The sequence below is a fragment of the Oncorhynchus nerka genome, linkage group LG11 (genome assembly GCF_034236695.1).
Source record: "Oncorhynchus nerka isolate Pitt River linkage group LG11, Oner_Uvic_2.0, whole genome shotgun sequence".
Lineage (NCBI taxonomy): Eukaryota > Metazoa > Chordata > Actinopteri > Salmoniformes > Salmonidae > Oncorhynchus > Oncorhynchus nerka.
This window is the reverse complement of record NC_088406.1, coordinates 23,130,172-23,156,950: the sequence shown is the minus strand read 5'-3', so window position 1 is coordinate 23,156,950 and position 26,779 is coordinate 23,130,172. Positions and strand designations below refer to the sequence as shown.

At 43.5% G+C, this 26,779-nt stretch overlaps 2 protein-coding genes and 5 non-coding genes across 10 annotated transcripts in view; 5 read left to right on the top strand and 2 right to left on the bottom strand.

The window, feature by feature from the left end:
* ngef (neuronal guanine nucleotide exchange factor) overlaps nt 1–7,624 on the top strand; it is a 30,882-nt gene extending 23,258 nt beyond the window's left edge. For 3 of the 4 annotated variants that reach the window (XM_065024301.1, XM_065024300.1, XM_065024302.1), the window contains 8 exons: nt 2,205–2,334; nt 2,457–2,531; nt 3,771–3,860; nt 4,130–4,293; nt 4,491–4,649; nt 4,780–4,859; nt 6,154–6,258; nt 6,346–7,624. In XM_065024301.1, the coding sequence (XP_064880373.1) occupies nt 2,205–2,334; nt 2,457–2,531; nt 3,771–3,860; nt 4,130–4,293; nt 4,491–4,649; nt 4,780–4,859; nt 6,154–6,258; nt 6,346–6,605 (1,063 nt within the window). In that variant the 3' untranslated portion in view covers nt 6,606–7,624. The remainder of the gene's footprint in view (nt 1–2,204; nt 2,335–2,456; nt 2,532–3,770; nt 3,861–4,129; nt 4,294–4,490; nt 4,650–4,779; nt 4,860–6,153; nt 6,259–6,345) is intronic. The other variant, XR_010465031.1, reaches the window with a different exon arrangement.
* An 8,031-nt stretch (nt 7,625–15,655) lies between these two features.
* Nucleotides 15,656–15,729, top strand: trnai-aau (transfer RNA isoleucine (anticodon AAU)). Its single transcript has one exon. It is a non-coding gene; the product is annotated as a tRNA-Ile (tRNA).
* A 256-nt stretch (nt 15,730–15,985) lies between these two features.
* On the bottom strand, nt 15,986–16,057 carry trnap-ugg (transfer RNA proline (anticodon UGG)). The gene has a single exon. It is a non-coding gene; the product is annotated as a tRNA-Pro (tRNA).
* Nucleotides 16,058–16,990: 933 nt separating this feature from the next.
* Nucleotides 16,991–17,062, top strand: trnaw-cca (transfer RNA tryptophan (anticodon CCA)). The gene has a single exon. It is a non-coding gene; the product is annotated as a tRNA-Trp (tRNA).
* Nucleotides 17,063–17,648: 586 nt separating this feature from the next.
* trnap-agg (transfer RNA proline (anticodon AGG)) lies at nt 17,649–17,720 on the bottom strand. The gene has a single exon. It is a non-coding gene; the product is annotated as a tRNA-Pro (tRNA).
* Nucleotides 17,721–18,162: 442 nt separating this feature from the next.
* On the top strand, nt 18,163–18,234 carry trnag-ucc (transfer RNA glycine (anticodon UCC)). The gene has a single exon. It is a non-coding gene; the product is annotated as a tRNA-Gly (tRNA).
* Nucleotides 18,235–18,481: 247 nt separating this feature from the next.
* The window catches only part of LOC115137586 (EF-hand domain-containing protein D1-like), a 23,189-nt gene continuing 14,891 nt past the window's right edge, over nt 18,482–26,779 (top strand). The window contains exon 1 of the mRNA XM_029673904.2: nt 18,482–18,911. Coding sequence (XP_029529764.2) covers nt 18,607–18,911 — 305 coding nt within the window. The 5' untranslated portion in view covers nt 18,482–18,606. The remainder of the gene's footprint in view (nt 18,912–26,779) is intronic.

Below are 26,779 nucleotides of genomic sequence, written 5' to 3'. Positions count from 1 at the left end.
GCCAAGCTTCCTGCCATCCAGGACCTCTATACCAGGCGGTGTCAGAGGAAGGCCCTAAAAATTGCCAAAGACTCCAGCCACCCGAGTAATAGACTGTTCTCTCTGCTATCGCACGGCAAGCGTCCAAAAGGCTTCTTAACAGCTGCTACCCCCAAGTCCTAAGACTCCTGAACAGCTTATCAAATGGCTACCTGGACTATTTGCATTGACCCACCTCCATTTTTACACTGCTGCTACTCTCTGTTTATTATCTATGCATAGTCCCTTTACGTCTACCTACATGTACATATTACCTCCACTAACCTGTGCATTGACTCGGTACCCCCTGAATATAGCCTTGTTACTGTTTTTTTTTTTTTGCTTCAGTTGATTTTAATAAATACTTTCTTAACATTCAATTTTCTTAACTGCATTGTTGGTTAAGGGCTTGTAAGTACGCATTTCACTGTTGTAGTCGGCGCATGTTACAAATAACATTTTATTTGATTTAATACGGTGTTAGTCCACCATGAGCCAGAACAGCTTCAATGTACCTTGGCATAGATTCTACGTGTCTAACTCTGGTGTAGCATCCCTCCAACATTCTTCCATCAAACCATTCAGTGGCCAATCATGCCCTGTGGATGGGGCATTGTCGTCCTTTGGGGTAATGGCCATGGAAGCCAAAATAATGGACTGCCCAGCATTTTTATATGTGACCCTAAGCACAATGGGATGTTAATAGCTTCATTAACTCAGGAACAACACCTGTGTGGAAGCACTTACTTTCAATGTACTTTGTATCCATCATTTACTCGTGTTTCCATTATTTTGGCAGTTACCGGTATGTGCTGTATTGACATGTTCCATGTAATGTGATATAGCGATCCTCTGCATAGCATTAATGACATTACAGAACGTCAGTGACTGTGCTCTGAGTCACCGAGGTATTGGTGACATTAGTGTGAGCAGCTGTTTTGCCCTGCTGGCTGGGAGATTTTGAAAAGGTTTTCACTGATGCCTCTCATTCCTAACCAGATTATTGACAGGCTGCATGTAGTTTGCGTCAACATTTAGTAAAGGCCGGTATGTGCTGTATTGACATGTTCCATATAATGTGATGTGGCGTTGTCCTCTCTATGCAAAAAAACCCTCTTAGTTCTTGCCACACAGTGTTTAATAAGAATTAAGCTTGCTGAGCTAGAGATCAAGCTAACATTAGCGAGGGAGACCTCTGCTGGGCAGTTGGTTGTACTGCCAAGACAGTGTGTGAAGTCATAGTCTACAAGTGGCTGTGGTTTTTCGTTGGACACATCGTATGGAAGGATGGCTCTGTGTGGTCTGTGTGTTTGGACTTGCCTGGATGACGTCAGTGTGATGAATTGTTGCCAGTGATGCCAATCTAGCAATTTGGTTGCTAGATTTAGCAACTTTTCAGACTACCCTGACAACTTTTTTGTCAATCAGCAACTAGCAACAAATGTAGCTACTTTTAAAAATGTATTTGGAACTTTTAGCAACTTTTGAAAAGTGACTCAACCGCTAGAATGCACGCATTTTCCCTCTAAATGACACACGATTTTCTCTGTCACAACACTCAGTCACAACACACGTGCCTGGCTGCAAAAGTGCGTTGTGAGTGACATCAGCAGCAGGCGCTCAACTCGTGCACAGGTAGCAGCAGGTCAGCAGCAATTTCAGCAAATTGCAAATCATTGTTGGCCGACTTCAGCAGCTGTAGTGCGGGTTCGAAGAGCCAAACCCAATGAATATAGTTGGTCACGAATGTTTGATCTTGAAAATAATTTACAACAAAAATCAACATGTCTCAATCTAATTGTCAGAAAATAGTGGGAGTCTGTACCTGAACAAATTTATTTTTCTTTTTTTTGCCGAGATGGCCAGTCAATTTGAGTAACGTTATTGTGTATTCTACATAATGACTCAGTTTTATGCAAAGACATCACAACGTCATTTGGCAACTTTTAGCAACAAATCAACCTGCCTCTATCAAATTACCCTGAAAATTAGTTGGCAAAACTGTTTATTGCTCATGTAGTAACTAGTCTGTTGCAACATCTATCAACTCTGAAGCTTGTCTACTCTCTGCATAGACCGTATGTGGTCAGACAACATCATTGATTCAGTCTGGGTTTGTTTGAACATGCCTGTGTTTTGTGTTGGCTGTCTTTGTGGTGGTTTGAACATGCCTGTGTTTTGTCCAGACAGGGAAATCAGTTATTCCGCGAGGCCATGGCTCAGCTGGAGAACCATCCGTGTGTCCGAGGCCTGTCCTTCACATCCTTCCTCATCCTCCCCTTCCAGAGGATCACACGACTCAAAATGCTGGTCCAGGTAAACATGGCGTTTCTTAAAAGTTAATAATAGTTGTGATAATGCTTTACAGTGTGTTAACATATTGCAGTATTCAGGATGTAGGTATTGCTTTGAACTTCTGATGCTGTGTTTGCGTGCAGAACATTCTGAAGAAGGCCGAGGAGAATTCCGAGATTGAGGCTAATGCCATCAAGGCTCACCAGCAGCTGGAGCAGGTACAGTAGGGAGGAGTGCTGACTTTGCTTGGGTCCAGTACTGACGCAGGTACAGTACCAGACCATTTTACAGTACCAAACCAGTCTGGGAGAGATGAAAGCATGCTGGATTGGGTTCAGTACTGGCCTGGGGCGTGTTGGAGGAAGTAGTGCTGGTGGTGATTATAGACTCAGCGCATGTCATGGTGTTGAGTGTTAAATCAGAAAACAATCATCGCCGTTCATCATTTTGAGAAGACTTAGTCTTGTCACGCCTCTATGCTTTGTATGGAATGATGACTGTCATGAGGTTAATTGTCGTCGTCACAAACAAAGGAATGTGGTTTTAATTGGAGCATAGCCTCTACATAGGGTTTGGGCTCTGAAACAGGTTCATTCCTTTGGACTCACGTTTTGCATACATTATTTGCTTCCCAGTAATGTTCTGTTAAAAAGATTCTCCGGTACTTTTGTAGACATTTTTGCCAGTAGTTCTGAAAGTAGCGCCCACGAGCCAGAAGTGGTGCCCGAAAATGTAGTACTATGTCACATGTGTGCAGACATGGCACCGCTTAGCTTCCGGTAAACAGTCGCTTTCAAACTAGGGAATTTGTGGCTAATTGAGGTAAAACAGTAATTCTGTTGATAGATTATGCATGTTTGTACAATGGCATTGTGGAATACTCCTTTCTGATTGGCTTGAGGGGCATTCTAGAGTACCCATTATGTCCCTATAACGCATGGTATATTTGCACGTCAGAATTCAATGGTTATATTTCATTTTTACATGTTTGAGCTGCTGTTGAATTCGATTTTCATAATAGAAAGCTAGGACTGATGATTTGGTTAGCGAAACTAGCAAGTCTATTTGGTTACCACGGCAACTACTGTAGCTATCTAGTAAACTTGCTAGATACTTCAGTGGGTGTTGAACAGATTTATACTGGCAAATTAACATATTTCTAGTGGCAAATGTGTTCAATTATAGCCATGGTATTAAAGGGATAATCAACTCGGGGTTTCACTCTGTTAGCGCGTCTTGGAAAACCTTCCATGTCATTCATTATTTTCCATAGAACGCATAGCCCCTCATTGATTATGCCTTACATAAACTACACATTGACACATCCAGCCCAAAGCGGGAGGTTTAAAAAATGCTTAGTCGCCAAAGTTCCGGAGCATGTCTTTAACTGACAATATTCAATTCCAAGGGAGCCTTGGGATGTGTTCCTTATAATGGTTTGTTTGTGTGCATGTCAGATTGTGAAGGACTGCAACGAGGGTGTGAGGAAGATGAGTCGTACAGAGGAACTCATCAGCATTGAGAAAACACTGGAGTTCAAGTCTAAGGTACCTGCAGCTGCCAGTCATGTGACAACATATCTATATTCTATATAGTAAAACAGTTACACTGCCAGAGTGGCACAAACAGACTTAGTCAAAGGTTATCTATCGCAGTTAGGTTCATTGTCTGTTTGAATCCTTTAAGGAGGTTGATGGACCGAAAATGTTTTGCATTTCAAATATAAAAACTCTATTGTTAAAAAAAGGGTTCTCCATGATTTATAATAACCTTGAGTTGAACTCTGACCTTGTGAACTGTGACCCTTTCCCTCCAGTCGGTGCCGGTGATCTCTCACTCCCGCTGGCTGCTGAAGAAGGGTGAGGTTCAGCAGATGGCTGGGCCCAAGAGCACTAGGACCATGCGGAGCAAGAAGCTCCACCACCCTGTCTACCTGTTCCTCTTCAACAACCTGCTGCTCATCACCAAGCGCAGCTCCAGGTCAGCACATGACATCATCACACAGACCGCTAGTGGTCATTGGGGGTCACAGCACACCCACTTTCAGTCTGGAACTTTCTATTGCTCCCCCCACGGCACATTATTTTGTATACAGGCAGTTTCGAAGTATACTACCTGCCAAACTGCCCTGTGCTCTCAGCAGACTTTGTTTATTTATATAAATATGTGTGTGTCAGTGGTGAGAAGTACCAGGTGCTGGACTCGAGCACGCGGGCCATGCTGAGAACTGAGGACCTGGAAGACCAGGGTCAGATGCTGGCCAATGTGTTCAACCTGAAACTCCTGGAGAACCAGGAGGAGAGGCCTGTCAACTACATGCTCAAGACCTCCAGCATGTGAGTGACTACAACAACCAGTATTATATATATATGTGTGTGTCTCAAGACCCCTCGGTACCTAGTGTACTCTGTATGTCATTGTTTATAACGGATCAATCTCCCATGTGTTCCTGTGTGCTTCTGCCAGGAGTGATAAGCTGCGGTGGATATGTGCTCTCACGCCAAATCGCCGCACGCGATTCATGTCCACCAGTGCCCATCAACCAGGTGAGACATACACAAAGATGACACACACCAACTCAGAAATGACATCCACTACTCACAGCTGAACTCTTAGGTACCAAATACCAGGTGGTACATGCACTACATGACCAAAAGTATGTGGACACCTGCTCGTCGAACATCTCATTCCAAAATCATGGGCATTAATATGGAGTTTGTCCCCCCTCTGCTGCTATAACAGCCTCCACTCTTCTGGGAAGGATTTCCACTAGATGTTGGAACATTGCTGCGGGGACTTGCTTCCATTCAGCCACAATATTATTAGTGATATTGGATCATTAGGCTGGGCTCGCAGTCAGCGTTCCAATTCATCTCAAAGGTGTTTGATGGGATTGAGGTCAGGGCTCTGTGCAGGCCAGTCAAGTTCTTCCACACCAATCTCAACAAACCATTTCTGTGTGCACCTTGCTTTGTGCACAGTGACGTTGTCATGCTGAAACAGGAAAGGGCCTTCTCCAAACTGTTGCCACAAAGTTGGAAGCACAGAATCATCTAGAATGTCATTGTATGCTGTTGAGTTTAGATTTCTCTTCACTGGAACTAAGGGGCCTAGCCCGAACTGTGAAACAGCCCCAGACCATTCTTCCTCATCCATCAAACTTTACAGTTGGCACTATGCATTGGGGCAGGTAGCGTTGTCGTAGCATCTGCCAAACCCAGATTTGTCCGTCAGACTGCCAGATGGTGAAGCGTGATTCATCACTCCAGAGAATGCGTTTCCACTGCTCCAGATTCCAATAGAGGTGAGCTTTACACCACTCCAGCTGATGCTTGGCATAGTGCATGGTGATCTTAGGCTTGTGTGTGGCTGCTCGGCCATGGAAACCTATTTCCTCCCGACAAACAGTTCTTGTGCTGATGTTGCTTCCGGAGGCAGTTTGGAACTCAATAGTGAGTGTTGCAACCGAGGACAGACGGCTATGCACTTCAGCACTCGGCAGTCCCGTTCTGTGGGCTTGTGTGGCCTACCACTTCGCGGCTGAGCCGTTGTTGCATCTAAACGTTTCCACTTCACAATAACAGCGTAATTGACCGGGGAAGCCCTAGCAGGGAAGAAATTTGACGAACTGACTTGTTGGAAAGATGGCATCCTATGATGGTGCCACGTTGAAAGTCACTGAGCTCTTCAGTAAGACCATTCTACTGCCAATGTTTGTCTATGGAAATTGCATGGATGTGGTTGAAATAACCAAATCCACTAATTTGAAGCGGCGTCCACATACTTTTGTGTATATAGTGTATGCTATTAATGTGCCATGGTGTGTGTGTGTGCGGTCAGCTTCTCCCCAGGTCCAGTGTGTTCAGTCGTACTCGTCTCAGGAGCCAGATGAGCTGTCCATTGAGATGGCTGACTTGCTGAACATCCTGGAGAGGACAGACGATGGTGAGACCAGACAACATATCTCCTGGGAGGCTGCCTGTTATTTAATATCTCTCCCTCTCCTCACTTTTTCCTCTATCACCCCCTCAGGCTGGATGATGGGTGAGAGGCTCCATGATGGAGAGAGGGGCTGGTTCCCCTGTCGGGTGGTAGAGGAGATCCAGAACCAGGAAGTGCGGGCCCAGAACCTCAGGGAGTGCCAGAGGATCCACCTGGCCCATGGAGGGGGGGCTTCCTCAGGGGCCAGACTGGGCTCCAGGGGGGCTAGACGCACCCCCAAAACACCCAAAGTCTCCAACTTCTTCGGTACCTGGACTGACCAGTCAGAGGAGGAGCAGGGAAGCACATAATATTCCACTCTGAAAGTGATTGGTTGGAACCCCCTGGCAGTAATCATTACTGGACAACATGGATCAAATGACAAGAGATCATGGGATTGCATTGGAGGAAAGTGATGCAATGACATTATTTCCTGTTAACTGTTTCCCCTTGGTTTTGCTGTACCAGGGTTTAGGGTCCCAGGCTGCAGGTTTTAGGGTCCCAGGCTCCCTTGATGGGTCCTACGATCAGAGCACTTCTTCCATAACTCCAAAACACTGTATGTCTTCCACTACTTCCAGTGGAATGATTCCGCACTAACAGTCTAACTGAAACAAGGCTCTGGTGGAACAGGAGCTATGCATGTGATGGGAGAAGATAACCACAGAAACAGTTCTCAAGGTGATGTGAATGCATCGTAACCTTGCCTCAGCTGCATGGGTGTGATTTTGTTCTTTCATTTTTTTTAAGCACCTTTGCTTGAGAGTTAAATCCCCCAGAACAATGGCTTGGCGATCCACCATTTTGTAAAGAGCAACTCCTCTATTGAAACCATTCAAGAAGCAAATTTTAAAAACAGGTGAGCAGCATTGAATGTAAATTATCCATGAATGATTCTGTATAGTAAATAGAACAATCACATGACTGGGTGCTCAGTATTGGGCTGGAGGCGAAGACTAGCACTACAGAATCACAGGCCTTGCTTACACAGTGGACGTGTTCTGGGGGTCAGTTCCCTCGCCAATACTGATATGCCACTTACACATCACGCACGCACACACACACACACAAACACTTGGGGGAAATCCAGCACAACCTGTCTAACACCAAATACCCTCCACAGACACGTGGTCCTGAAGCATCTGCACAGAATGTGCCAGCGCACTGACAGAACTGCAATGGCATGCGAGTGACAACGTGTGTGTGTGTGTATGAGTACAGTGTGTGTATATTGTAAGCCTTGAATGTTCAATATGTGATGAAATAATTACTCAATAATTGTGTCATTATGTAAGAAGTAATTTATTGTTAATAAAAACTAAATGTGAAATTGAAATGGACATTATTTGTGTTGAACTGTTTCGACTGGTCTTTAGCCCACGTGTTGAGCACTTTTAGGTTTATCTCTGAATGACTTCCTGGTAATGTGGAGAAATGTTTTACACTGAATAAAGGTTATCAGGTGGTGAATCAGAACCTTGTCTTCCTGACACTATTAATGTTTAACATACTACCTGAACTATTGAGCATTACTATGATTTATTAATGTATAATAAGGTGGCAGGTAGCCTAGTGCAGCCAGACACAACCCGGTCCGTGGAGGAATATTTGTCTTGAATATCATTGGGTTTTTTGTTGTCCGCGGCATATTTGACTAAAATAAATAAGCCAATTTGACGTAGGCCTACTTGCGCAATTCGCTGAACTATGCATGCTGCAGTCTAGGATAAAGATGGGATATATTTTGAACCGAGGCTGCAGTAAACAAATTGTGTTGCCATGACGTATAGCTACACTAAGCACACACTCATACTAGTATAGCCCTGCCGCGCAGCCTGCACGCTCACTCGCTCTCTCTCTCTGGATTTGTTTAAAATGACAGCTGCACACCAAAGCCGGTCTGTCAGACTAGCCTCAGAAACGATGCTATGAAGCCATTGAAAATACGCAGACATTTAGAAACAAAGCATCAAGTATAAATACACGATTTTGTTTTACCAAAAAGAGATGAGATGTCTAACTAAACAAATGCTGCACAATAATTTCACAGACAACGACACTTTACTGAAGGCTTCGTACTCATAACATTTCCATGTGCCAGGCTCCTTTCACCATAGTTGACAAGCTAGTCATGCCGTCAGTCATGGATGCTTGTCGAAAAGTTTAAGGCCCAACTGCTGCTGCAAAGGTCAGTGAAATCCCACTTTACAATAACACTGTCGCGTGTATAATCCAGGATATGGCAGATGATACTGAATCACAGGTTTTAGACAGAGTCCGCGCATTAAAACGGGTTGCAATTTAATTAGATGATACGGCACAGTCGACAGCGCGGAAGATTTCGGGCTATAGAAGGTCAACGGTTGGAGGCCTGTTCCATTACAATACTTTATTGTGCATTCAGAAAGTATTCAGACCCTTTCACCTTTTCAAAATTTTGTTACCTTACTGCCTCATTCTAAAATTGATTAAATAGTTTTCCCCCCTCATCAATCTAAACACAACACCCATAATGACAAAGCAATAACAGTTTTTAGACATTTTTGCAAATGTATACATAAAAAAACTGTAATATGACATTTACATAAGCCTTCAGACCCTTTACTCAGTACTTTGTTGAAAGGGAAAGGGAAGGGGGGATACCTAGTCAGTTGTACAACTGAATGCATTAACACCTGTATTTGGGGATTTTCTCCCATTATTCTCTGCAGATCATCTCAAGCTCTGTCAAATTGGATGGGGAGCGTCGCTGCACAGCTATTTTCAGGTCTCTCCAGAGATGTTAGATCGGGTTCAAGTCCTGGCTCTGGCTGGGCCACTCAACGACGTTCAGAGACTTGTCCCGAAGCCACTTCTGCATTGTCTTGGCTGTGTGCTTAGGGTTGTTGTCCTGTTGGAAGGTGAACCTTTGTAAAGTCTGAGGTCCTGAGCGCTCTGGAGCAGGTTTCTTCAATGATCTCTTAACTTTTCTCCTTTCATCTTTCCCTCGATCCTGACTAGTCTCACAGTCCCTGCTGCTGAAAAACATCCCCACAGCATGAGTCTGCCACCACCATGGTTCACCGTAGGGATGGTGCCAGGTTTCCTCCAGACATGATGCTTGGCATTCAGGCCAAAGAGTTCAATCTTGGTTTCATCAGACCAGAGAATCTTGGCCTGAGAGGATGGAAGTTCAATATGTAGCTAGATGTAAAAGGCTAACTAGCAAATGTTGCCCATGAATGGAAAGCGAGCAAGCATTTTAGCCAGGTAGCCTAGGACAACAAAAATTAAAAGTGTGTACTGTATGACAGAGTGATAGACTGTTTCGTCAACATGAAAGAGAGGAGGATGGCATTGGTGTTTCTCTACAAGTAGGCTGAGTCAACACGTTATTCTACTTGCTCGAATGCGCGAGCACACACACACACACACACACACACACACACACCAGAACCATGGACAGCCACATTATATTTAGTTTGCATTGATTGGACTAAATTGTTTTTGGTATCTTTTGGTTGTCACTTTATTAGAATAGGCATAGGTGATTTGATGATGTTGAAATGGTGCTGGAAGAGTGGAGACAGCTCCTGTTTTCTTTGCACCTTGTGGTAATTCTCTGTGGTTCTAAATCAAAAGTTATTTAGTGGTCCGAAAATCTCAGAAACATTAATCTTTTATTTTCCCAGTCTGAGCTTGTTTTTTTTCAGAGTTCCCAGCTGTCTTGAACTCACTGAAGTCTGAACGTGGCAGAAGTCATTCTGGATTGACAGCATGGCCAATGTATTCAAACTTTTCTGGCCCATGATGTTGAATGTTTATCCTTAAGCTTGGAAAAGATACTCATAAACCCAGACTTGGACCACACACCCTCTCCACTGAATATCAGGCTAGTGATTGCTTTGCGTCTGCTTGTAGTTAGCCACTGATTCCTTCCAAACCACTCATTGTTGAATTTGCAATTTCCAACTTGTTGTGTAATGTTTATGTCCAATGGCCGATGAGAACTGATTATGAGGGCACAAGGCGAGACCCAGATGCAGACACAGGAGGCAGATGGTTAGAGTCCAAGCTGTTTATTAACAATCCAAAAGGGGTTGGCAAGAGACTGGTCATGGACAGGCAAAAGGTCAAAACCAGTTCAGAGTTCCAGAGGTAGAGAATGGCAGGCAGGCTCGAGGTCAGGGCAGGCAGAATGGTCAGGCAGGCGGGAATGGAATCCAGAAAAACAGGCAAAGGTCAAAACCGGGAGGACTAGTAAAAGAGAATAGAAAAGAAGCAGGAGCACAGGAAAAACACGCTGGTTGACTTGAACATACAAGACGAACTGTCACAGAGAGACAGCAAACACAGGGATAAATACACTGGGGAAAATAAGCGACACCTGGAGGGGTGGAGACAATCACAAGGACAGGTGAAACAGATCAGGGCGTGACAGTACTCCTCCCCTAGGGATGCCGCCTGCGATACCTGGCTTACCGGGGTGTCGGCGACGAGGGCCGGGTCCAGGATGTCTTTAGCCGGAATTCAGCACCTCTCCTCTGGGCAATAACCCTCCCAGTCAACCAGATACTGGAAACCCCTGCCCCGTGGTCGAACCCTCAGGAGGCGTCTCACCATATACGGATAAAGGTCAGTCAATGCGGAAAATTTCAAGAACTTTGAAAGTTTCTTCAAGGGCAGTCGCAAAAACCATCAAGCGCTATGTTGAAGCTGGCTCTCACTGCCACAGGAAAATAAGACCAAGAGTTACCTCTGCTGTAGAGGATCAGTTCATTAGAGTTCTCAGCCTCAGAAATTGCAGCCCAAATAAATGCTTCATAGAGTTCAAGTAACAGACACATCTCAAAATCAACTGTTCAGAGGAGACTGTGTGAAGCAGGCCTTCATTGTTGAAATGTTGCAAAGAAACCAGTACTGAAGGACACAAATAATAAGAAGAGACTTGCTTGGGCCAAGAAACACGAGCAATGGACATTAGACTGTTGAAATTCTGTCCTTTGGTTTGATGAGTCCAAAGGTGAGATTTTTGGTTCCAACTGCCGTGACTTTGTGAGACACAGAGTAGGTGAACGGATGATCTCCGCATGTCTGGTTCCCACTGTGAAGCGTGGAGGAGGTGTGATGGTGCTCTGCTGGTGACACTGTCAGGGATTTATTTAGAATTCAAGGCACAGTGATACGCCATCCCGTCTGGTTTGCGCTTAGTGGGACTATCGTTTGTTTTTCAACAGGACAATTACCCAACACACCTCCAGGCTGTGTAAGGACTATTTGACAAAGAAGGAGAGTGATGGAGTGCTGCATCAGATGACCTGGCCTCCACAATCACCCGACCTCAACCCAATTGAGATGGTTTGGGATGAGTTGGACCACAGAGTGAAGGAAAAGCAGCCAACAAGGGCTCAACATATGTGGGAACTCCTTCAAGACTGTTAGAAAAGCATTCCTCATGAAGCTAGTTGAGAGAATGCCAAGACTGTGCAAAGCTGTCATCAAGGCAAAGGGTGGCTACTACTGAAGAACCTCAAATATAAAATATATTTTGATTTGTTTAACACTTTTTTTGCTTACAACATGATTCCATATGTGTTATTTCATAGTTTTCATGTCTTCACTATTATTCTACAATCTAGTAATTAGTACAAATAAAGAAAAACCCTTGAATGAGTTGGTGTGTCCAGACTTTTTACTGGTACTGTATATATTTATATATTGAGCCCCACCTGTTTAGTTTTTTTTTTAGCTAAACAGGTGGGGCTCAAAACAGGTGGCGCTGCCCCACCTGACCTGAATGACGGTTCGCCACTGACTGCACCTATCTGGTTTATGTGGCAAATAAAACATATATTATATGCTTTTAGAGATTAAGACTTGTAATTCAATGGGGATTTACCAATATTCATGTTTAACAAACATTAGACCTTTTAACACATTACCTCAACAATTGAGCTTTACTATTAATATATGATATATAATGATAATGTTGATGAGACACTACTTTCCCCTGCTGTCTAGCTAATGTAAATGCATCTGATTAGTAGATTACCATCCATAGGCTCTACTACTGCATATAGTAGGCCTTCCCTGCATATTATAATGAGCAGGTGTTTAGATTAGACACCATGACACACACAGTCTACAGTTAGAGGTTCTAGTTTTGACCAAATTGAGGCCAACCGTCTCCCCCCATGTTGTGTGCTGCAACCACAGCGGTGGTAAAAACCAAACTAAGGACAATTTTACTCCACTGCTCACCAGAACCATAGACAGTACATCAGCCAGCCAACCACTATGTGAATAAAATCAACCAGAGTGTGTTTTTATCAAGTCCATAATCATGCACTGTACGCTGTACTGAGAAAGTAGACCGAAGAAATACAATGAGGACGAGTCCTCCAGTATTACCCATGGATCTGCACTGAGACCAGAGTAGCCATTTGCTTTCTATTTTAGCCACTTTTTCAAATAACACCTCGCTTACTCACTCATCTCGCAACAGCTAACTGCATTTCCTGTGTGTATTTGTGTCTGTGGAAGCATAGGAGAGTGTATAGAGTGCATGTTTGGGAGTGAGTGTTTTAATAGAGAGCTACAGGATGTTTTCAGAGGGGACCTCTCTAAAAGGCTTCTTGGAGTCTGGGAAGTTATGAGGTACAGTATGTTTTGGATCATTGTCTTGTTGGAAGACAAATCTCCATCCCAGTCTCAGGTCTTTTGCAGACTCCATCAGGTTTTCTTCCAGAATGGTCCTGTATTTGGCTCCATCCATCTTCCCATCAATTTTAACCATCTTCCCTGACCCTGCTGAAGAAAAGCAGGCCCAAACCATGATGCTGCCATCACCATGTTTGACAGTGGGGATGGTGTGTTCAGGGTGATGAGCTGTGTTGCTTTTACGCCAAACATAACGTTTTGCATTGTTGCCAAAAAGATCAATTTTGGTTTCATCTGACCAGAGCACCTTCTTCCACATGTTTGGTGTGTCTCCCAGGTGGCTTGTGGCAAACTTTAAACAACACTTTTTATGGATATCTTTAAGAAATGGCTTTCTTCTTGCCACTCTTCCATAAAGGCCAGATTTGTGCAATATACGACTGATTGTTGTCCTATGGACAAAGTCTCCCACCTCAGCTGTAGATCTCTGCAGTTCATCCAGAGTGATCATGGGCCTCTTGGCTGCATCTCTGATCAGTCTTCTCCTTGTATGAGCTGAAAGTTTAGAGAGACGGCCAGGTCTTGGTAGATTTGCAGTGGTCTGATACTCCTTCCATTTCAATATTATCGCTTGCACAGTGCTCCTTGGTATGTTTAAAGCTTGGGAAATCTTTTTGTATCTAAATCCGGCTTTAAACTTCTTCACAACAGTATCTCGGACCTGCCTGGTGTGTTCCTTGTTCTTCATGATGCTCTCTGCGCTTTTAACGGACCTCTGAGACTATCACAGTGCAGGTGCATTTATACGGAGACTTGATTACACACAGGTGGATTGTATTTATCATCATTAGTCATTTAGGTCAACATTGGATCATTCAGAGATCCTCACTGAACTTCTGGAGAGAGTTTGCTGCACTGAAAGTAAAGGGGCTGAATTATTTTGCATGCCCAATTTGTCAGTTTTTGATTTGTTAAAAAAGTTTGAAATATCCAATAAATGTCGTTCCACTTCATGATTGTGTCCCACTTGTTGTTGATTCTTCACAAAAAAATACAGTTTTATATCTTTATGTTTGAAGCCTGAAATGTGGCAAAAGGTCGCAAAGTTCAAGGGGGCCGAATACTTTCGCAAGGCACTGTATATAGCATACTACCTGGTACCTCCCTACGTACCACAATGTGCCTAGTGGTGCCTGTTTTAATGAATCCCGAATAATTCAAATATATATATATAATTGCCACTTTTACAGTCCAAAAGCTTGTCATTTCTTTATCGTATTAAACATAGACAATATTTACATTTTTGTCATTTAGTAGACACTCTTATCCAGAGTGATTTACAGGATGCAATTAGAATTAAGTGCCTTGCTCAAGGATACATCAACAGATGTTTCACCTAGTCGGCTCGGAGATTCAAACCAGGAACCTTTCAGCACAATGCTCTTGACTGCTATGCTATCTAAGGTTCTAAGTCTTCCCTCTGAAGTTCTGAGGTTGTGAGTTCTGGGATCTGAGGCTGTTTGTTTCCAGGTTGGGGAGTCGGCTGGACGTAATCATTGGTCGTTTTGGGGAGCTGGATGAGGCAGAGAGGGTCCTGACAGGGAGGCTGAAGCGCCACAGGCAGGCTCTGGCCAAACAAAAACAACAAAAGCAGGTCTGGACCTCTCTATTAGAGGAAAGGTGAGATAGCCATCAAACAACACACTATGAAGACTACGACAGACCACTATCTTACAGTATTCTCCCTGTAAACCAAGTCAGAACCGTAGGATAATAAAGATCAAGATATTTATAATTTTTCCGTGAAAAGTAATATGCAGTCAACATTTGGTTCAGTATCAGTAACCAGGTTTCCATTCAACTTATTTATGTCGGATACATTTTTTTTAATTAGAAGCCTAATAGAAACAGACATTTTTTGGTCAATTTTCCAAATTTCAACAAAACAAAATAAGCTAGGCAAGGTGGGATCTTTTTGTGTTGGTAAAATTAAGTATGTGAAAAATGTTGGTGCCTCTTATTCTGGTGACATGATAATCGATGCTTTGCTACCGTAGACAAATAAAAATTATCTTGCAATTTTGTCCATAATCTCATCTAAGGCAGGCTATACTTAAACAATAAGGCAAGAGGGGGTGTGGTATATGGCCAATATACCACCGCTAAGGGCTGTTCTTAACATGACACAACGCAGAGGGCCTGGATACAGCCCTTAGCCGTTGGCCATATATCACAAACCCCCGAGGTGCCATATTTCTATTATCAACTGGTTAAAAACGTAATTAGAGCAGTAAAAATACATGTTTTGTCATATCCAATCAGAATTCAGAGTTCGAACTACCCAGTTTATAATATACATTAATCTAGCCAACAGCGCTACAGCACACGTGCGGATACTATGGTAAGCACACTGGCTATAAAAAAAACCCATAAATACAACACATTTTTTTTACATATCATAATAAAAACATCAGTAGATTTGAAAATGCGATGGAAACCTATTTTACTTGTATTTTCCATTCGGTACATGGGTTGACATTTTTATGTGCACCACATCATCAGCCTTGTATCTGCAACAAGCCAAATAGATGGAAACATATCTGGTGGGGAAATGCGCATATTGTTTTTATGCTGATTTTAGAATAATCGCATGAAAATCTAGTTTCCATTCCTTATCTATTTGGAATATGGCTATATACTCTGTAAGGCAATCCAACAACACGGCCGGTTAGCTCAGTTGGTTAGAGCGTCGTGCTAATAACGCGAAGGTCGCGGGTTCGATACCCGTACTGGCCAAACATTTTACAACATATTATATTTCTACCATTGCCAGAGGGCATTTATTGAATTACCCATATATGCCTTTTGAAGACAATGAAAACAGGGGTAGGCTAACAGCGTCTGTATTAACCAAATCATAATATGATTTCACGATCTGTCATATCAATACATCATTTAGTGAGTGTGTACTGCTATCTACTGCTGTAATCTTTGCAGAGATGCAGATTTGGTGACATGCAAAATATGTATCAAACGATCTAACCAAAATGCAGGGCTCGTCCGGGATTTGAACCCGGGACCTCTCGCACCCAAAGCGAGAATCATACCCCTAGACCAACGAGCCACCTTATTTTCGTAAAAACTATTCAAGTTTTGACTAGTACTGTTTAATATTTTACAAAACGTTCTAAAACGCTCTACAAGAAAATGGCCAGTACAATACAAAACAAAACGTAGCTAGGCATTGTATCGCTGCTAGATAGAAACAACAGAAATGTAACTATAGCCTGGTGGCACGTAGCAAGCTGGCCGCAAACTCAAGATGCATGATATTCAATGTAACCACACAAGAGTTTCTAAACTGTCTCTGGTACACAGCTGGTGGGTGCCACACCGTGTGCTAGCTGGCTAAGCGCACAGTGTCATTCGCTCCCGCCTGCTGAACACCTGCCCGCGCCGTTGTTAACATAACTGCGAGAAATAATAATACTATTCTATGTATTGGTCAATTCCGGAAAGCTTACCCGTGTGACACGCTATTGGTGTTATAGGTTGGTTGTCATTCACTGATGCAAGACTGACTTTCCTGCAGATGTTTCAAAGACTGTGGGCTATTTTACACAGATCACTAAAGTATATATGAACGGGCTTAGGATGGGCATACAGAGAAGGTGAACCTACACTGGTGTAGTTCCGTATTCACTCAAAGGAGGGCGTTCGTGCCACGCGAGCTTGACCCCTTAACCTTATCACAGAATGGTCAGTGGCTATCGGGATCCTTGGGACGTCCCTACCCTAAACCCTAACCCAATCAAATTGTATTCGTCGCGTACACATGTTTTTCAGATATTATCGCTGGGTGTAGCGTAATGCTATGTTCCTAGCTCCAACAGTGCATGAATACTTATCAGTACAAAACAATATGCACAAATTGCTCAGTGTAACCCAGAACTATCTAGGTCTTGCCATGTCATATCAATTTACTAAATTTTCACTATTACGATCAGTCACATTACTGTATATAGGTAAATAGAGAAGTTGCGTTAAGACATAGATAGACCTCGTGGCGCAACGGTAGCGCGTCTGACTCCAGATCAGAAGGTTGCGTGTTCAAATCACGTCGGGGTCAAAGTTTTTCTTAGTATATATTTATGTGTTGTTTTTGCGGCTGGACTCTCTAAGCGGCCATCCATTTTGTAAAATTAAAAACAAAAACAAACTCTTTTGCATTGTATTGGTCTTTCCTATTGGTTAAAATTGTAGTTGTAGATATGCCTGCCTTTAAACTACTACTTTAAACTACTACTACAGCCCACCTATGTAAACAGCCCATCTATCTACCTACCTCATCCCCATACTGGTATTTATTTATTTACCTGCACATTCATCTTCTGCCAATCTACCATTCCAGTGTTTATTTGCTATATTGTAATTACTTCGCCACCATGGCATATTTATTTCGTTAATTTACCTCATTTGCACTCACTGTATATAGACTTTTTGTTTTCTTTTGTTCTACTGTATTATTGACTATATGTTTTGTTTATTCCATGTGTAACTCTGTGTTGTTGTATGTGTCGAATTGCTACGCTTTATCTTGGCCAGGTCGCAGTTGCAAATGAGAACTTGTTCTCAACTAGCCTACCTGGTTAAATAAAGGTGAAATAAAAAAAAGAAAATATAAACTACTAGTATTATTATTCTTTACAAAAGATGGGCTCGTCCGGGATTTGAACCCGGGACCTCTCGCACCCTAAGCGAGAATCATACCCCTAGACCAACGAGCCACAATGTAACAAAGAAACAATTTAAATGTAAACTTTCTACAATAAATAAACGACACGAATAATGCATTGACCAATGTCGAGAGAGCTTCTTGTGGCATCGGTTAGTCTCGCTCACTGATCCAGTCCAGACCAGTCAGTCCGCAAAATCCGCACACTTTCTCACACATTAATTTATCAATTTTGTAACAACGTTGCAGCAACACGCGTTCTATGCCCGTAATGTGGGCATTGCTGCATCTGCAGGAAGCCCCATTTGTTAATTATGACTCTAGTACATAGGCGGGAGGCACGGGCGCCTTGTTCCTGTCACGCGTCATGCACTGTCAGGAACGGGACTCGTGCTATTCGATTAATATAACATATAAACATTCAGCTACAAAATCAGATCAGATAACTGAATTGCGATTGTGAAGTTGGCAGAGGTTCATTAGATACACGGCGAGCGTTGGTGGTATAGTGGTGAGCATAGCTGCCTTCCAAGCAGTTGACCCGGGTTCGATTCCCGGCCAACGCACATTTTTTAGCCTCTGTAGTTCCTTTTTGATTGAGGCTGCATTGTGGCACCTGCGTCACAGCTATAATAAATAGTGTTGACAAGAATGATTACCAAGTAAACATACAAAGAATGTCTCTCAAATACTAGCTAAAATTCTAAAAATTCTCAATCAAGCAATTAATTGAACAACAGCTTGACTGGGTCACAGAGATGTAATATAGCTCAATTGATGTTTTGATGCTGATGCTCCGTTGTGCTCCGCCCCCTCGAAACTGTCCTGGGTGATGAAAGGAACTCTCTGAGCCAAGCGCTGACAGACACAGCTGACTTCCATCCTGAGTACCAGGCACACGCTTCCATTGCATCAAGTCAAAAAGTATCCTACGCACCATGGCATCGGACGAATTGGCGAGGGAACTGCAGCCCAGGCTTGCCGCGGAGCCGGCTCTCCTATTCAACCCGTCTACACCAGAGGAAATCCCGGTGAAAGCGAGCGACCCTGTCCCTGGTCCGCAGAAAAAAGCGGTGGTGGTCAGTGATGATGACACATCGGAACTCACAGCGAAACTCACCCGGAGACTGTGCATCAACAATGGGAACGCGGCGCCCAAGCAGGCCAAGGTGTTCAATCCCTACACGGAATTCAAAGAGTTCTCCCGCAAACAGATCAAAGACATGGAGAACATTTTCAAACGGTAGGCTAAGACTTTATTTTTATTTGAATATCATTGAAATGTAAATAATGTGTCTATGGTTATATGTTGTGACTTGTCTTGATAAAGAGGGAATGTCCCTTAGTTATGTCTGTAGGGGAGACCGGGGAACAAAGTAACACCTGGTCAGTAGTAACAGCTTAGTAACTCAAATTAGAAACATGTTATAACATGGCCTAATACTTGCTTAGTGTCTACTTGGCGAATAGGTTTAGTTTAAATCCATCAATTATTTTTCGTTTTATTGACAAAAATGGGTAAATATACTTTTTTTTGATAATAGACTTGTGGAACCATTCTCCATGTTTCTAAACATATATACTTTTGATCAGTAAGATAGGGTCTTTTGATTGGTGTAGTTGATGACAATAATTGTTGCTGTATTTTGTGGGGGTTTCGTTGTAATGCAGTACCTAAAATCGTATATAATATTTAGACACATTCACATAATTATATAAAATGTCACTTCTTTACATCAAGTTTAGCAGTACAACTAAGATAATACTTTAGAAGAATTACAAAAAAAGTCAAATTTAGACATAAATTCTAAAAATATCTTGTATAAAATATATTAATTTTGGCTACTCCATTTTTGGTCAATATGATATGCCTAAAATATTAAATGGAAATATTTGGTCTCAATTTAGTGTATTTTCATCCAAATATCAGTTTCAAATCATATATATATATATATATATATATATATATATATATATATATATATATATATATATATATATTTGAATTTGTACCATTAAAGACAGTGTTATATTTGACTCCTGCCACTTATATCCTAGAAATGCCACTTATATCCTAGAAATGTAGTTACAGTGTGTAAATAATGGTAGTTGATGTATGTTGTTTGTATAAACATATTATTAATATAACTTAGATGGCCTTTTCATAATAAGCAAAAGCCTAAAAGTGTTATTTGGCACCCTGAACTCCACTATGCATAGTATAGGCTAGTCACAACCAGGTAAGGTGGGTATGAGGGATTGATTCAGATCACTGTGATAAAGAGATGAAGCCTATATATTATGAGGGAGACAACTACATGACCACACAATTAATAATGTGAATTGATATTGGTGACTGACCTCTGTCTCCTGCTGGTGGAGTTAAATTGTTTTGGAACATCACAGACTGAATGGTCTTCATCTAGCCTACAACAATCTCCGTTTTCTGCCATCAATATATATTAATAATACATAATACATCTCCCTAAATAGCTTTCTATTTTTTTCTCTACCTCTCAGTTAATCCTCTCATAGACTACGTAGTGTACTAACCTGGTGTGTGTGTGTGTGTGTGAGAGAGTGTGTGTGAGTGTGTGTGTGAGAGCGAGAGTGTGTGAGTGTGTGTGTGTGTGTGTGTGTTTGTGTGTGAGGAGGGACCACTGACGAGAGGAGACCCTACTGTATACAGAGACTGGACAACCTCTGTGTGTGAGACTAGTTGTGTCCCTGTATTTGCTCAGAGCTGTAGCGGAGACTACTTGCATTTCTGTTGACAACATGTAATACTGTTGTCCCATTTCATCTGTTCATCTAAAGCTTTGTAGCTACAAGTGCATGTGAACGCAGCGTAGAGAAGGATATTGATTTGTGTGTAGATGCATTGACACTGCAGTTTTTCCAGGACTGTGTATTTAAACTTGAGTTTTACATTTGAGTTTGGCCTAGTTTCGCTCTCAGCACAGTTGGAAAGGAAGAGCCAGTATGTAGAGGAGCAAATGGGTCACAGAGAGAGGGAGAAAGGAGGGGGAATTGGTATCACCCTCTTTCCTGAGGATTTACTTGAACACGCCTCTCATTGGCAAAACTGCACTTAGATGCATTCATGAAGAAAGATTTAGTTAACATGCCCCCCCCCCTCTCTCTCTCACCCACACACTGCCCCAGATTCTCTATTCTGTTTTGGTGTTGGTTGAATGTGTCCTCTATCTCATAGCCCCCTCTTCTCCCTCTATGCCTCTCAAGCTGTTCTGCCCGGGGTGGGTTTTATCCATCTCCCCTATAGCCATCACCGGAGCACTTCCTACATTTACATTTACATTTAAGTCATTTAGCAGACGCTCTTATCCAGAGCGACTTACAAATTGGTGCGTTCACCTTAAGACATCCAGTGGAACAGCCACTTTACAATAGTGCATCTAAATATTTTAAGGGGGGTGAGAAGGATTACTTTATCCTATCCTAGGTATTCCTGAAAGAGGTGGGGTTTCAGGTGTCTCCGGAAGGTGGTGATTGACTCCGCTGTCCTGGCGTCGTGAGGGAGTTTGTTCCACCATTGGGGGGCCAGAGCAGCGAACAGTTTTGACTGGGCTGCGCAGGAACTGTACTTCCTCAGTGGTAGGGAGGCGAGCAGGCCAGAGGTGGATGAACGCAGTGCCCTTGTTTGGGTGTAGGGCCTGATCAGAGCCTGGAGGTACTGAGGTGCCGTTCCCCTCACAGCTCCGTAGGCAAGCACCATGGTCTTGTAGCGGATGCGAGCTTCAACTGGAAGCCAGTGGAGAGAGCGGAGGAGCGGGGTGACGTGAGAGAACTTGGGAAGGTTGAACACCAGACGGGCTGCGGCGTTCTGGATGAGTTGTAGGGGTTTAATGGCACAGGCAGGGAGCCCAGCCAACAGCGAGTTGCAGTAATCCAGACGGGAGATGACAAGTGCCTGGATTAGGACCTGCGCTGCTTCCTGTGTGAGGCAGGGTCGTACTCTGCGGATGTTGTAGAGCATGAACCTACAAGAACGGGCCACCGCCTTGATGTTAGTTGAGAACGACAGGGTGTTGTCCAGGATCACGCCAAGGTTCTTAGCGCTCTGGGAGGAGGACACAATGGAGTTGTCAACCGTGATGGCGAGATCATGGAATGGGCAGTCCTTCCCGGGAGGAAGAGCAGCTCCGTCTTGCCGAGGTTCAGCTTGAGGTGGTGATCCGTCATCCACACTGATATGTCTGCCAGACATGCAGAGATGCGATTCGCCACCTGGTCATCAGAAGGGGGAAAGGAGAAGATTAATTGTGTGTCGTCTGCATAGCAATGATAGGAGAGACCATGTGAGGTTATGACAGAGCCAAGTGACTTGGTGTATAGCGAGAATAGGAGAGGGCCTAGAACAGAGCCCTGGGGGACGCCAGTGGTGAGAGCGCGTGGTGAGGAGACAGATTCTCGCCACGCCACCTGGTAGGAGCGACCTGTCAGGTAGGACGCAATCCAAGCGTGGGCCGCGCCGGAGATGCCCAACTCGGAGAGGGTGGAGAGGAGGATCTGATGGTTCACAGTATCGAAGGCAGCCGATAGGTCTAGAAGGATGAGAGCAGACATACAATGCATTCAGAAAGTATTCAGACCCCTTGACCTTTTCCACATTTTGTTACGTTACGTTCCAGCCTTATTCTAAAATTGATTAAATAGTTTTTTTTTCCCCCTCATCAATCTACACACAATACCCCATAATGACAAAGCAAAACAGTTTTTAGACATTTTTGCTGATTTATTTCAAATAAAAAACGTAAATATCACATTTACACAAGAGTCTTCTTGGGTATGACGATACAAGCTTGGCACACCTGTATATGGGGAGTCTCTCTCATTCTTCTCTGCAGATCCTCTCAAGCTCTGTCATGTTGGATGGGGACCGTTGCTGTACAGCTATTTTCAGGTCTCTCCAGAGATGTTCGATTGGGTTCAAGTCAGCGATCTGGCTGGGCCAATCAAGGACATTCAGTGGATTGTCCTGAAACCACTCCTGCGCTGAGAGTCCTTTCGGTGCTTTTTGGCAAACTCCAGGCGGGCTGTCATGTGCCTTTTACTGAGGAGTGGCTTCCGTCTGGACACTCTACTATAAAGGCCTGATTGGTGGAGTGCTGTAGAGATGGTTGTCCATCTGGAAGGTTCTCCCATCTACACAGAGGAACTCTGGAGCTCTGTCAGAGTGACCATCAGGTTCTTGGTCACCTCCCCAATTGTTCAGTTTGGCCGGGCGGCCAGCTCTAGGAAGAGTCTTGGTGGTTCCAAACTTCTTCCATTTAAGAATGATGGAGGCCACTGTGTTCTTGGGGACCTTCAATTCTGCAGACAATTTTTGGTAACCTTCCCCAGATCTGTGTCTCGACACGATCCTGTGTCTTGGACACGATCCAAATCATGTCCAATCAATTGAATTTACCACATGTGGAGTCCAATCAAGTTGCAGAAACATATCAAGGATGATCAATGGAAACAGGATACACCAGGAAGCTCTTGCGAAGGGTCTGAGTACTTATGTAAATAAGGTATTTAAGTTTTTTTTTATACATTTGCAAAAATGTCTAAAAACCTGTTTTAGCATTGTAATTATGCAGTATTGTGTGTACATTGATAAAAATACATATTTATTTAATCCATTTGAGAATAAGGCTGTAATGTAAGAAAATGTGTAAAAAGTCAAAGGGTCTGAAAACTTTTCGAATGCACTGTAGGTCCACCCTGTGATAAGACACGTTTTGCAGCATTACCCACCTGTGATAAGACACGTGTTGCAGCATTACCCACCTGTGATAAGACACGTGTTGCAGCATTACCCACCTGTGATAAGACATGTGTTGCAGCATTGCACACCTGTGATAAGACACGTGTTGCAGCATTACCCACCTGTGATAAGACACGTGTTGCAGCATTACCCACCTGTGATAAGACACGTGTTGCAGCATTACCCACCTGTGATAAGACACGTGTTGCAGCATTACCCACCTGTGATAAGACATGTGTTGCAGCATTACCCACCTGTGATAAGACACGTGTTGCAGCATTACCCACCTGTGATAAGACATGTGTTGCAGCATTACCCACCTGTGATAAGACACGTGTTGCAGCATTACCCACCTGTGATAAGACACGTGTTGCAGCATTACCCACCTGTGATAAGACACGTGTTGCAGCATTACCCACCTGTGATCAGACACGTGTTGCAGCATTACCCACCTGTGATAAGACACGTGTTGCAGCATTGCACACCCGTGATAAAACATGTGTTGCAGCATTACCCACCTGTGATAACACACGTGTTGCAGCATTACCCACCTGTGATCAGACACGTGTTGCAGCATTACCCACCTGTGATAAGACACGTGTTGCAGCATTGCACACCCGTGATAAAACATGTGTTGCAGCATTACCCACCCCTGATAGACACATGTAGCTGCATTACCCACCCATGTCGTAAGTGTATAGACAGAGTATAGACAGTCAAAGCTTTAGAGTTTGGTTTCAGTGCAAAGCTCACACCTTGATGATTAATTAGATCACAGTGAGTTGAAGTGCTGTAAAACCTCCAGTGCTGTAAAATCTCCATGTCCTTAGTTTATCCTATCATCTCTCTATAGGCTTTTCATTGGCTGAAGCGGAGAGGTCAGGTGTACTGTCTTTACATTACTCAATATTTTCTGAGTTGAGACTCCTTTATCTACCCAACCCGTCTTTCATCTCCCCCTGCTCTCCTTAGCTTTGCATGCAGGGTACTTGACCTCTGACCTAGCCACTGGCGGGTAACCTAGATGTGGGTGAAGCACATGCTCAGCGGGGGCACACTTATTAGACAGTGGCCAGTCTGTCTGTGTCCTAAAGTTTGCTTGGATGCGGTCATGGTGACAGAGCCTAGCTTGGGTGAGGGCCAGGGAGGGGGCACTTTGGAATGTTCCAAGCGGGAGTAGACTAGATTGAGGGCAGGGCCGGGCCATTCCATCCTAAATTCTGCCCCTTCTGTCACCCCTTTACACTCTGCCTCATCCCATCATAAATTGGTCTACTCCTCCTCACCACCTTAATTCTCACCCCTTCTCACCCTCTTTCTCTTTCCTGATGCTGCCCTTGCCACATTCACATTCAAAAGGGTTCTTCGACTATCCCCATAGGATAATCCTTTGAAGAACCATTTTTGGTTCCAAATAGAACCCTTTTGAGTTCCATGTTGAACCCTTTACACAGAGGGTTCTACTTGAAACCAAAAACAGTTATCCTATGGGGACAACAGAATAATCCTTTTGGAACCCTTTTTTCTAAGAGCGTAGTCACAATTCTGACTTTTGATTGAGTAACTGCTCTAAAATCAGCCTATGATGGTAAAGTGTTAGTCACTGTGATTTCTGAGGGATGGCTTTTTCACTCATTTCTCTGTTTTCTCCCCCAGAGTCCACAAATATTCCTGTTTCCAGGGTGAAAATGCACAGACACGTGCCTAGCCTGACGCTAGTCTAAAACAGGCTGCATTAGAGATGAGGATGTGACGCTATCAGTCGGCCCTTACCTGCTCCATCTTCACTCTGACACTAGACGCCTTATAGCAGCAGGAGTGACCTGAATACACTCCTGCTGAGAGAGAGAGAGAGAGAGAGAAATAGAGAGATAGAGAGAGAGAGAAAGAGAGAGAGAGAGGCATAGGTGATGGATAGAGAGGGAGAGAGAAGGAGGGGGAGGGGAGGGAGAGGGAAAGGGAGGGAGAGGGATTGAGAGGGAAATGGAGAGAGAGAGAGAACCCCAAAATACAGTGTCCATGCCGAAAGCCTTGGTATCTATAATTACCATACTGCAGGAAGTTAGCTGTGGGACAATAAGGCCTGACCATGGACAGTAGCTGTGGCTGTGTCACCACTCCCTTACAATGGAAGACATTCCACAACAACGTTTAACTTTTGAGTTTTTGATAGCCAAACAGCCTTTCTTATTTTTCTTACGTCAAAGCTTTCGGCAGACTTTCAGTGGGTAGATTGTGGTAGAAATCTGGGGCTGAAATAGTAGCCTAGAGTAGTATTTTAATGATCATAGTACTGCTTCTGACTAGACAGCTTTTCTATTCTTTCAGCATAACATGTTGTTATTGTGAGATACTGGCTGACCCAGCTGAGGAGCTGGACTAGGACCTGTCACTAAGCTGTGGAGTGAGTCCTGTATGTGCAGGTGACAGTTGCTAAGCTGCTCTGGGGTCATCCATTGCTGTGAACAGTTGTCATGCTGGTCAGCTGTGGAGGACCAAAAGGAACCAGCAGTTTTAGAACACAGATTGCAGGAAATGTGTTGTGTGTGTGTGTGAGGGGAATGAGTAGTGTTACAGTATTGGGTGGGTAACAGTATTGGGTGGGTTAAAGTATTGGGTGGGTAACAGTATTGGGTGGGTTACAGTATTGGGTGAGTTATAGTATTGGGTGAGTTATAGTATTGGGTGGGTTACAGTATTGGGTGGGTAACAGTATTGGGTGGGTTATAGTATTGGGTGGGTTACAGTATTGGGTGGGTTAAAGTATTGGGTGGGTTATAGTATTGGGTGGGTTACAGTATTGGGTGGGTTATAGTATTGGGTGGGTTAAAGTATTGGGTGGGTTAAAGTATTGGGTGGGTTACAGTATTGGGTGGGTTATAGTATTGGGTGGGTTACAGTATTGGGTGGGTTAAAGTATTGGGTGAGTTATAGTATTGGGTGAGTTATAGTATTGGGTGAGTTATAGTATTGGGTGAGTTATAGTATTGGGTGGGTTACAGTATTGGGTGGGTTAAAGTATTGGGTGGGTAACAGTATTGGGTGAGTTACAGTATTGGGTGAGTTATAGTATTGGGTGAGTTATAGTATTGGATGGGTTACAGTATTGGGTGAGTTATAGTATTGGGTGGGTAACAGTATTGGGTGAGTTATAGTATTGGGTGAGTTATAGTATTGGGTGAGTTATAGTATTGGGTGGGTTACAGTATTGGGTGGGTTACAGTATTGGGTGGGTTAAAGTATTGGGTGAGTTATAGTATTGGGTGAGTTATAGTATTGGGTGAGTTATAGTATTGGGTGAGTTATAGTATTGGGTGGGTTACAGTATTGGGTGGGTT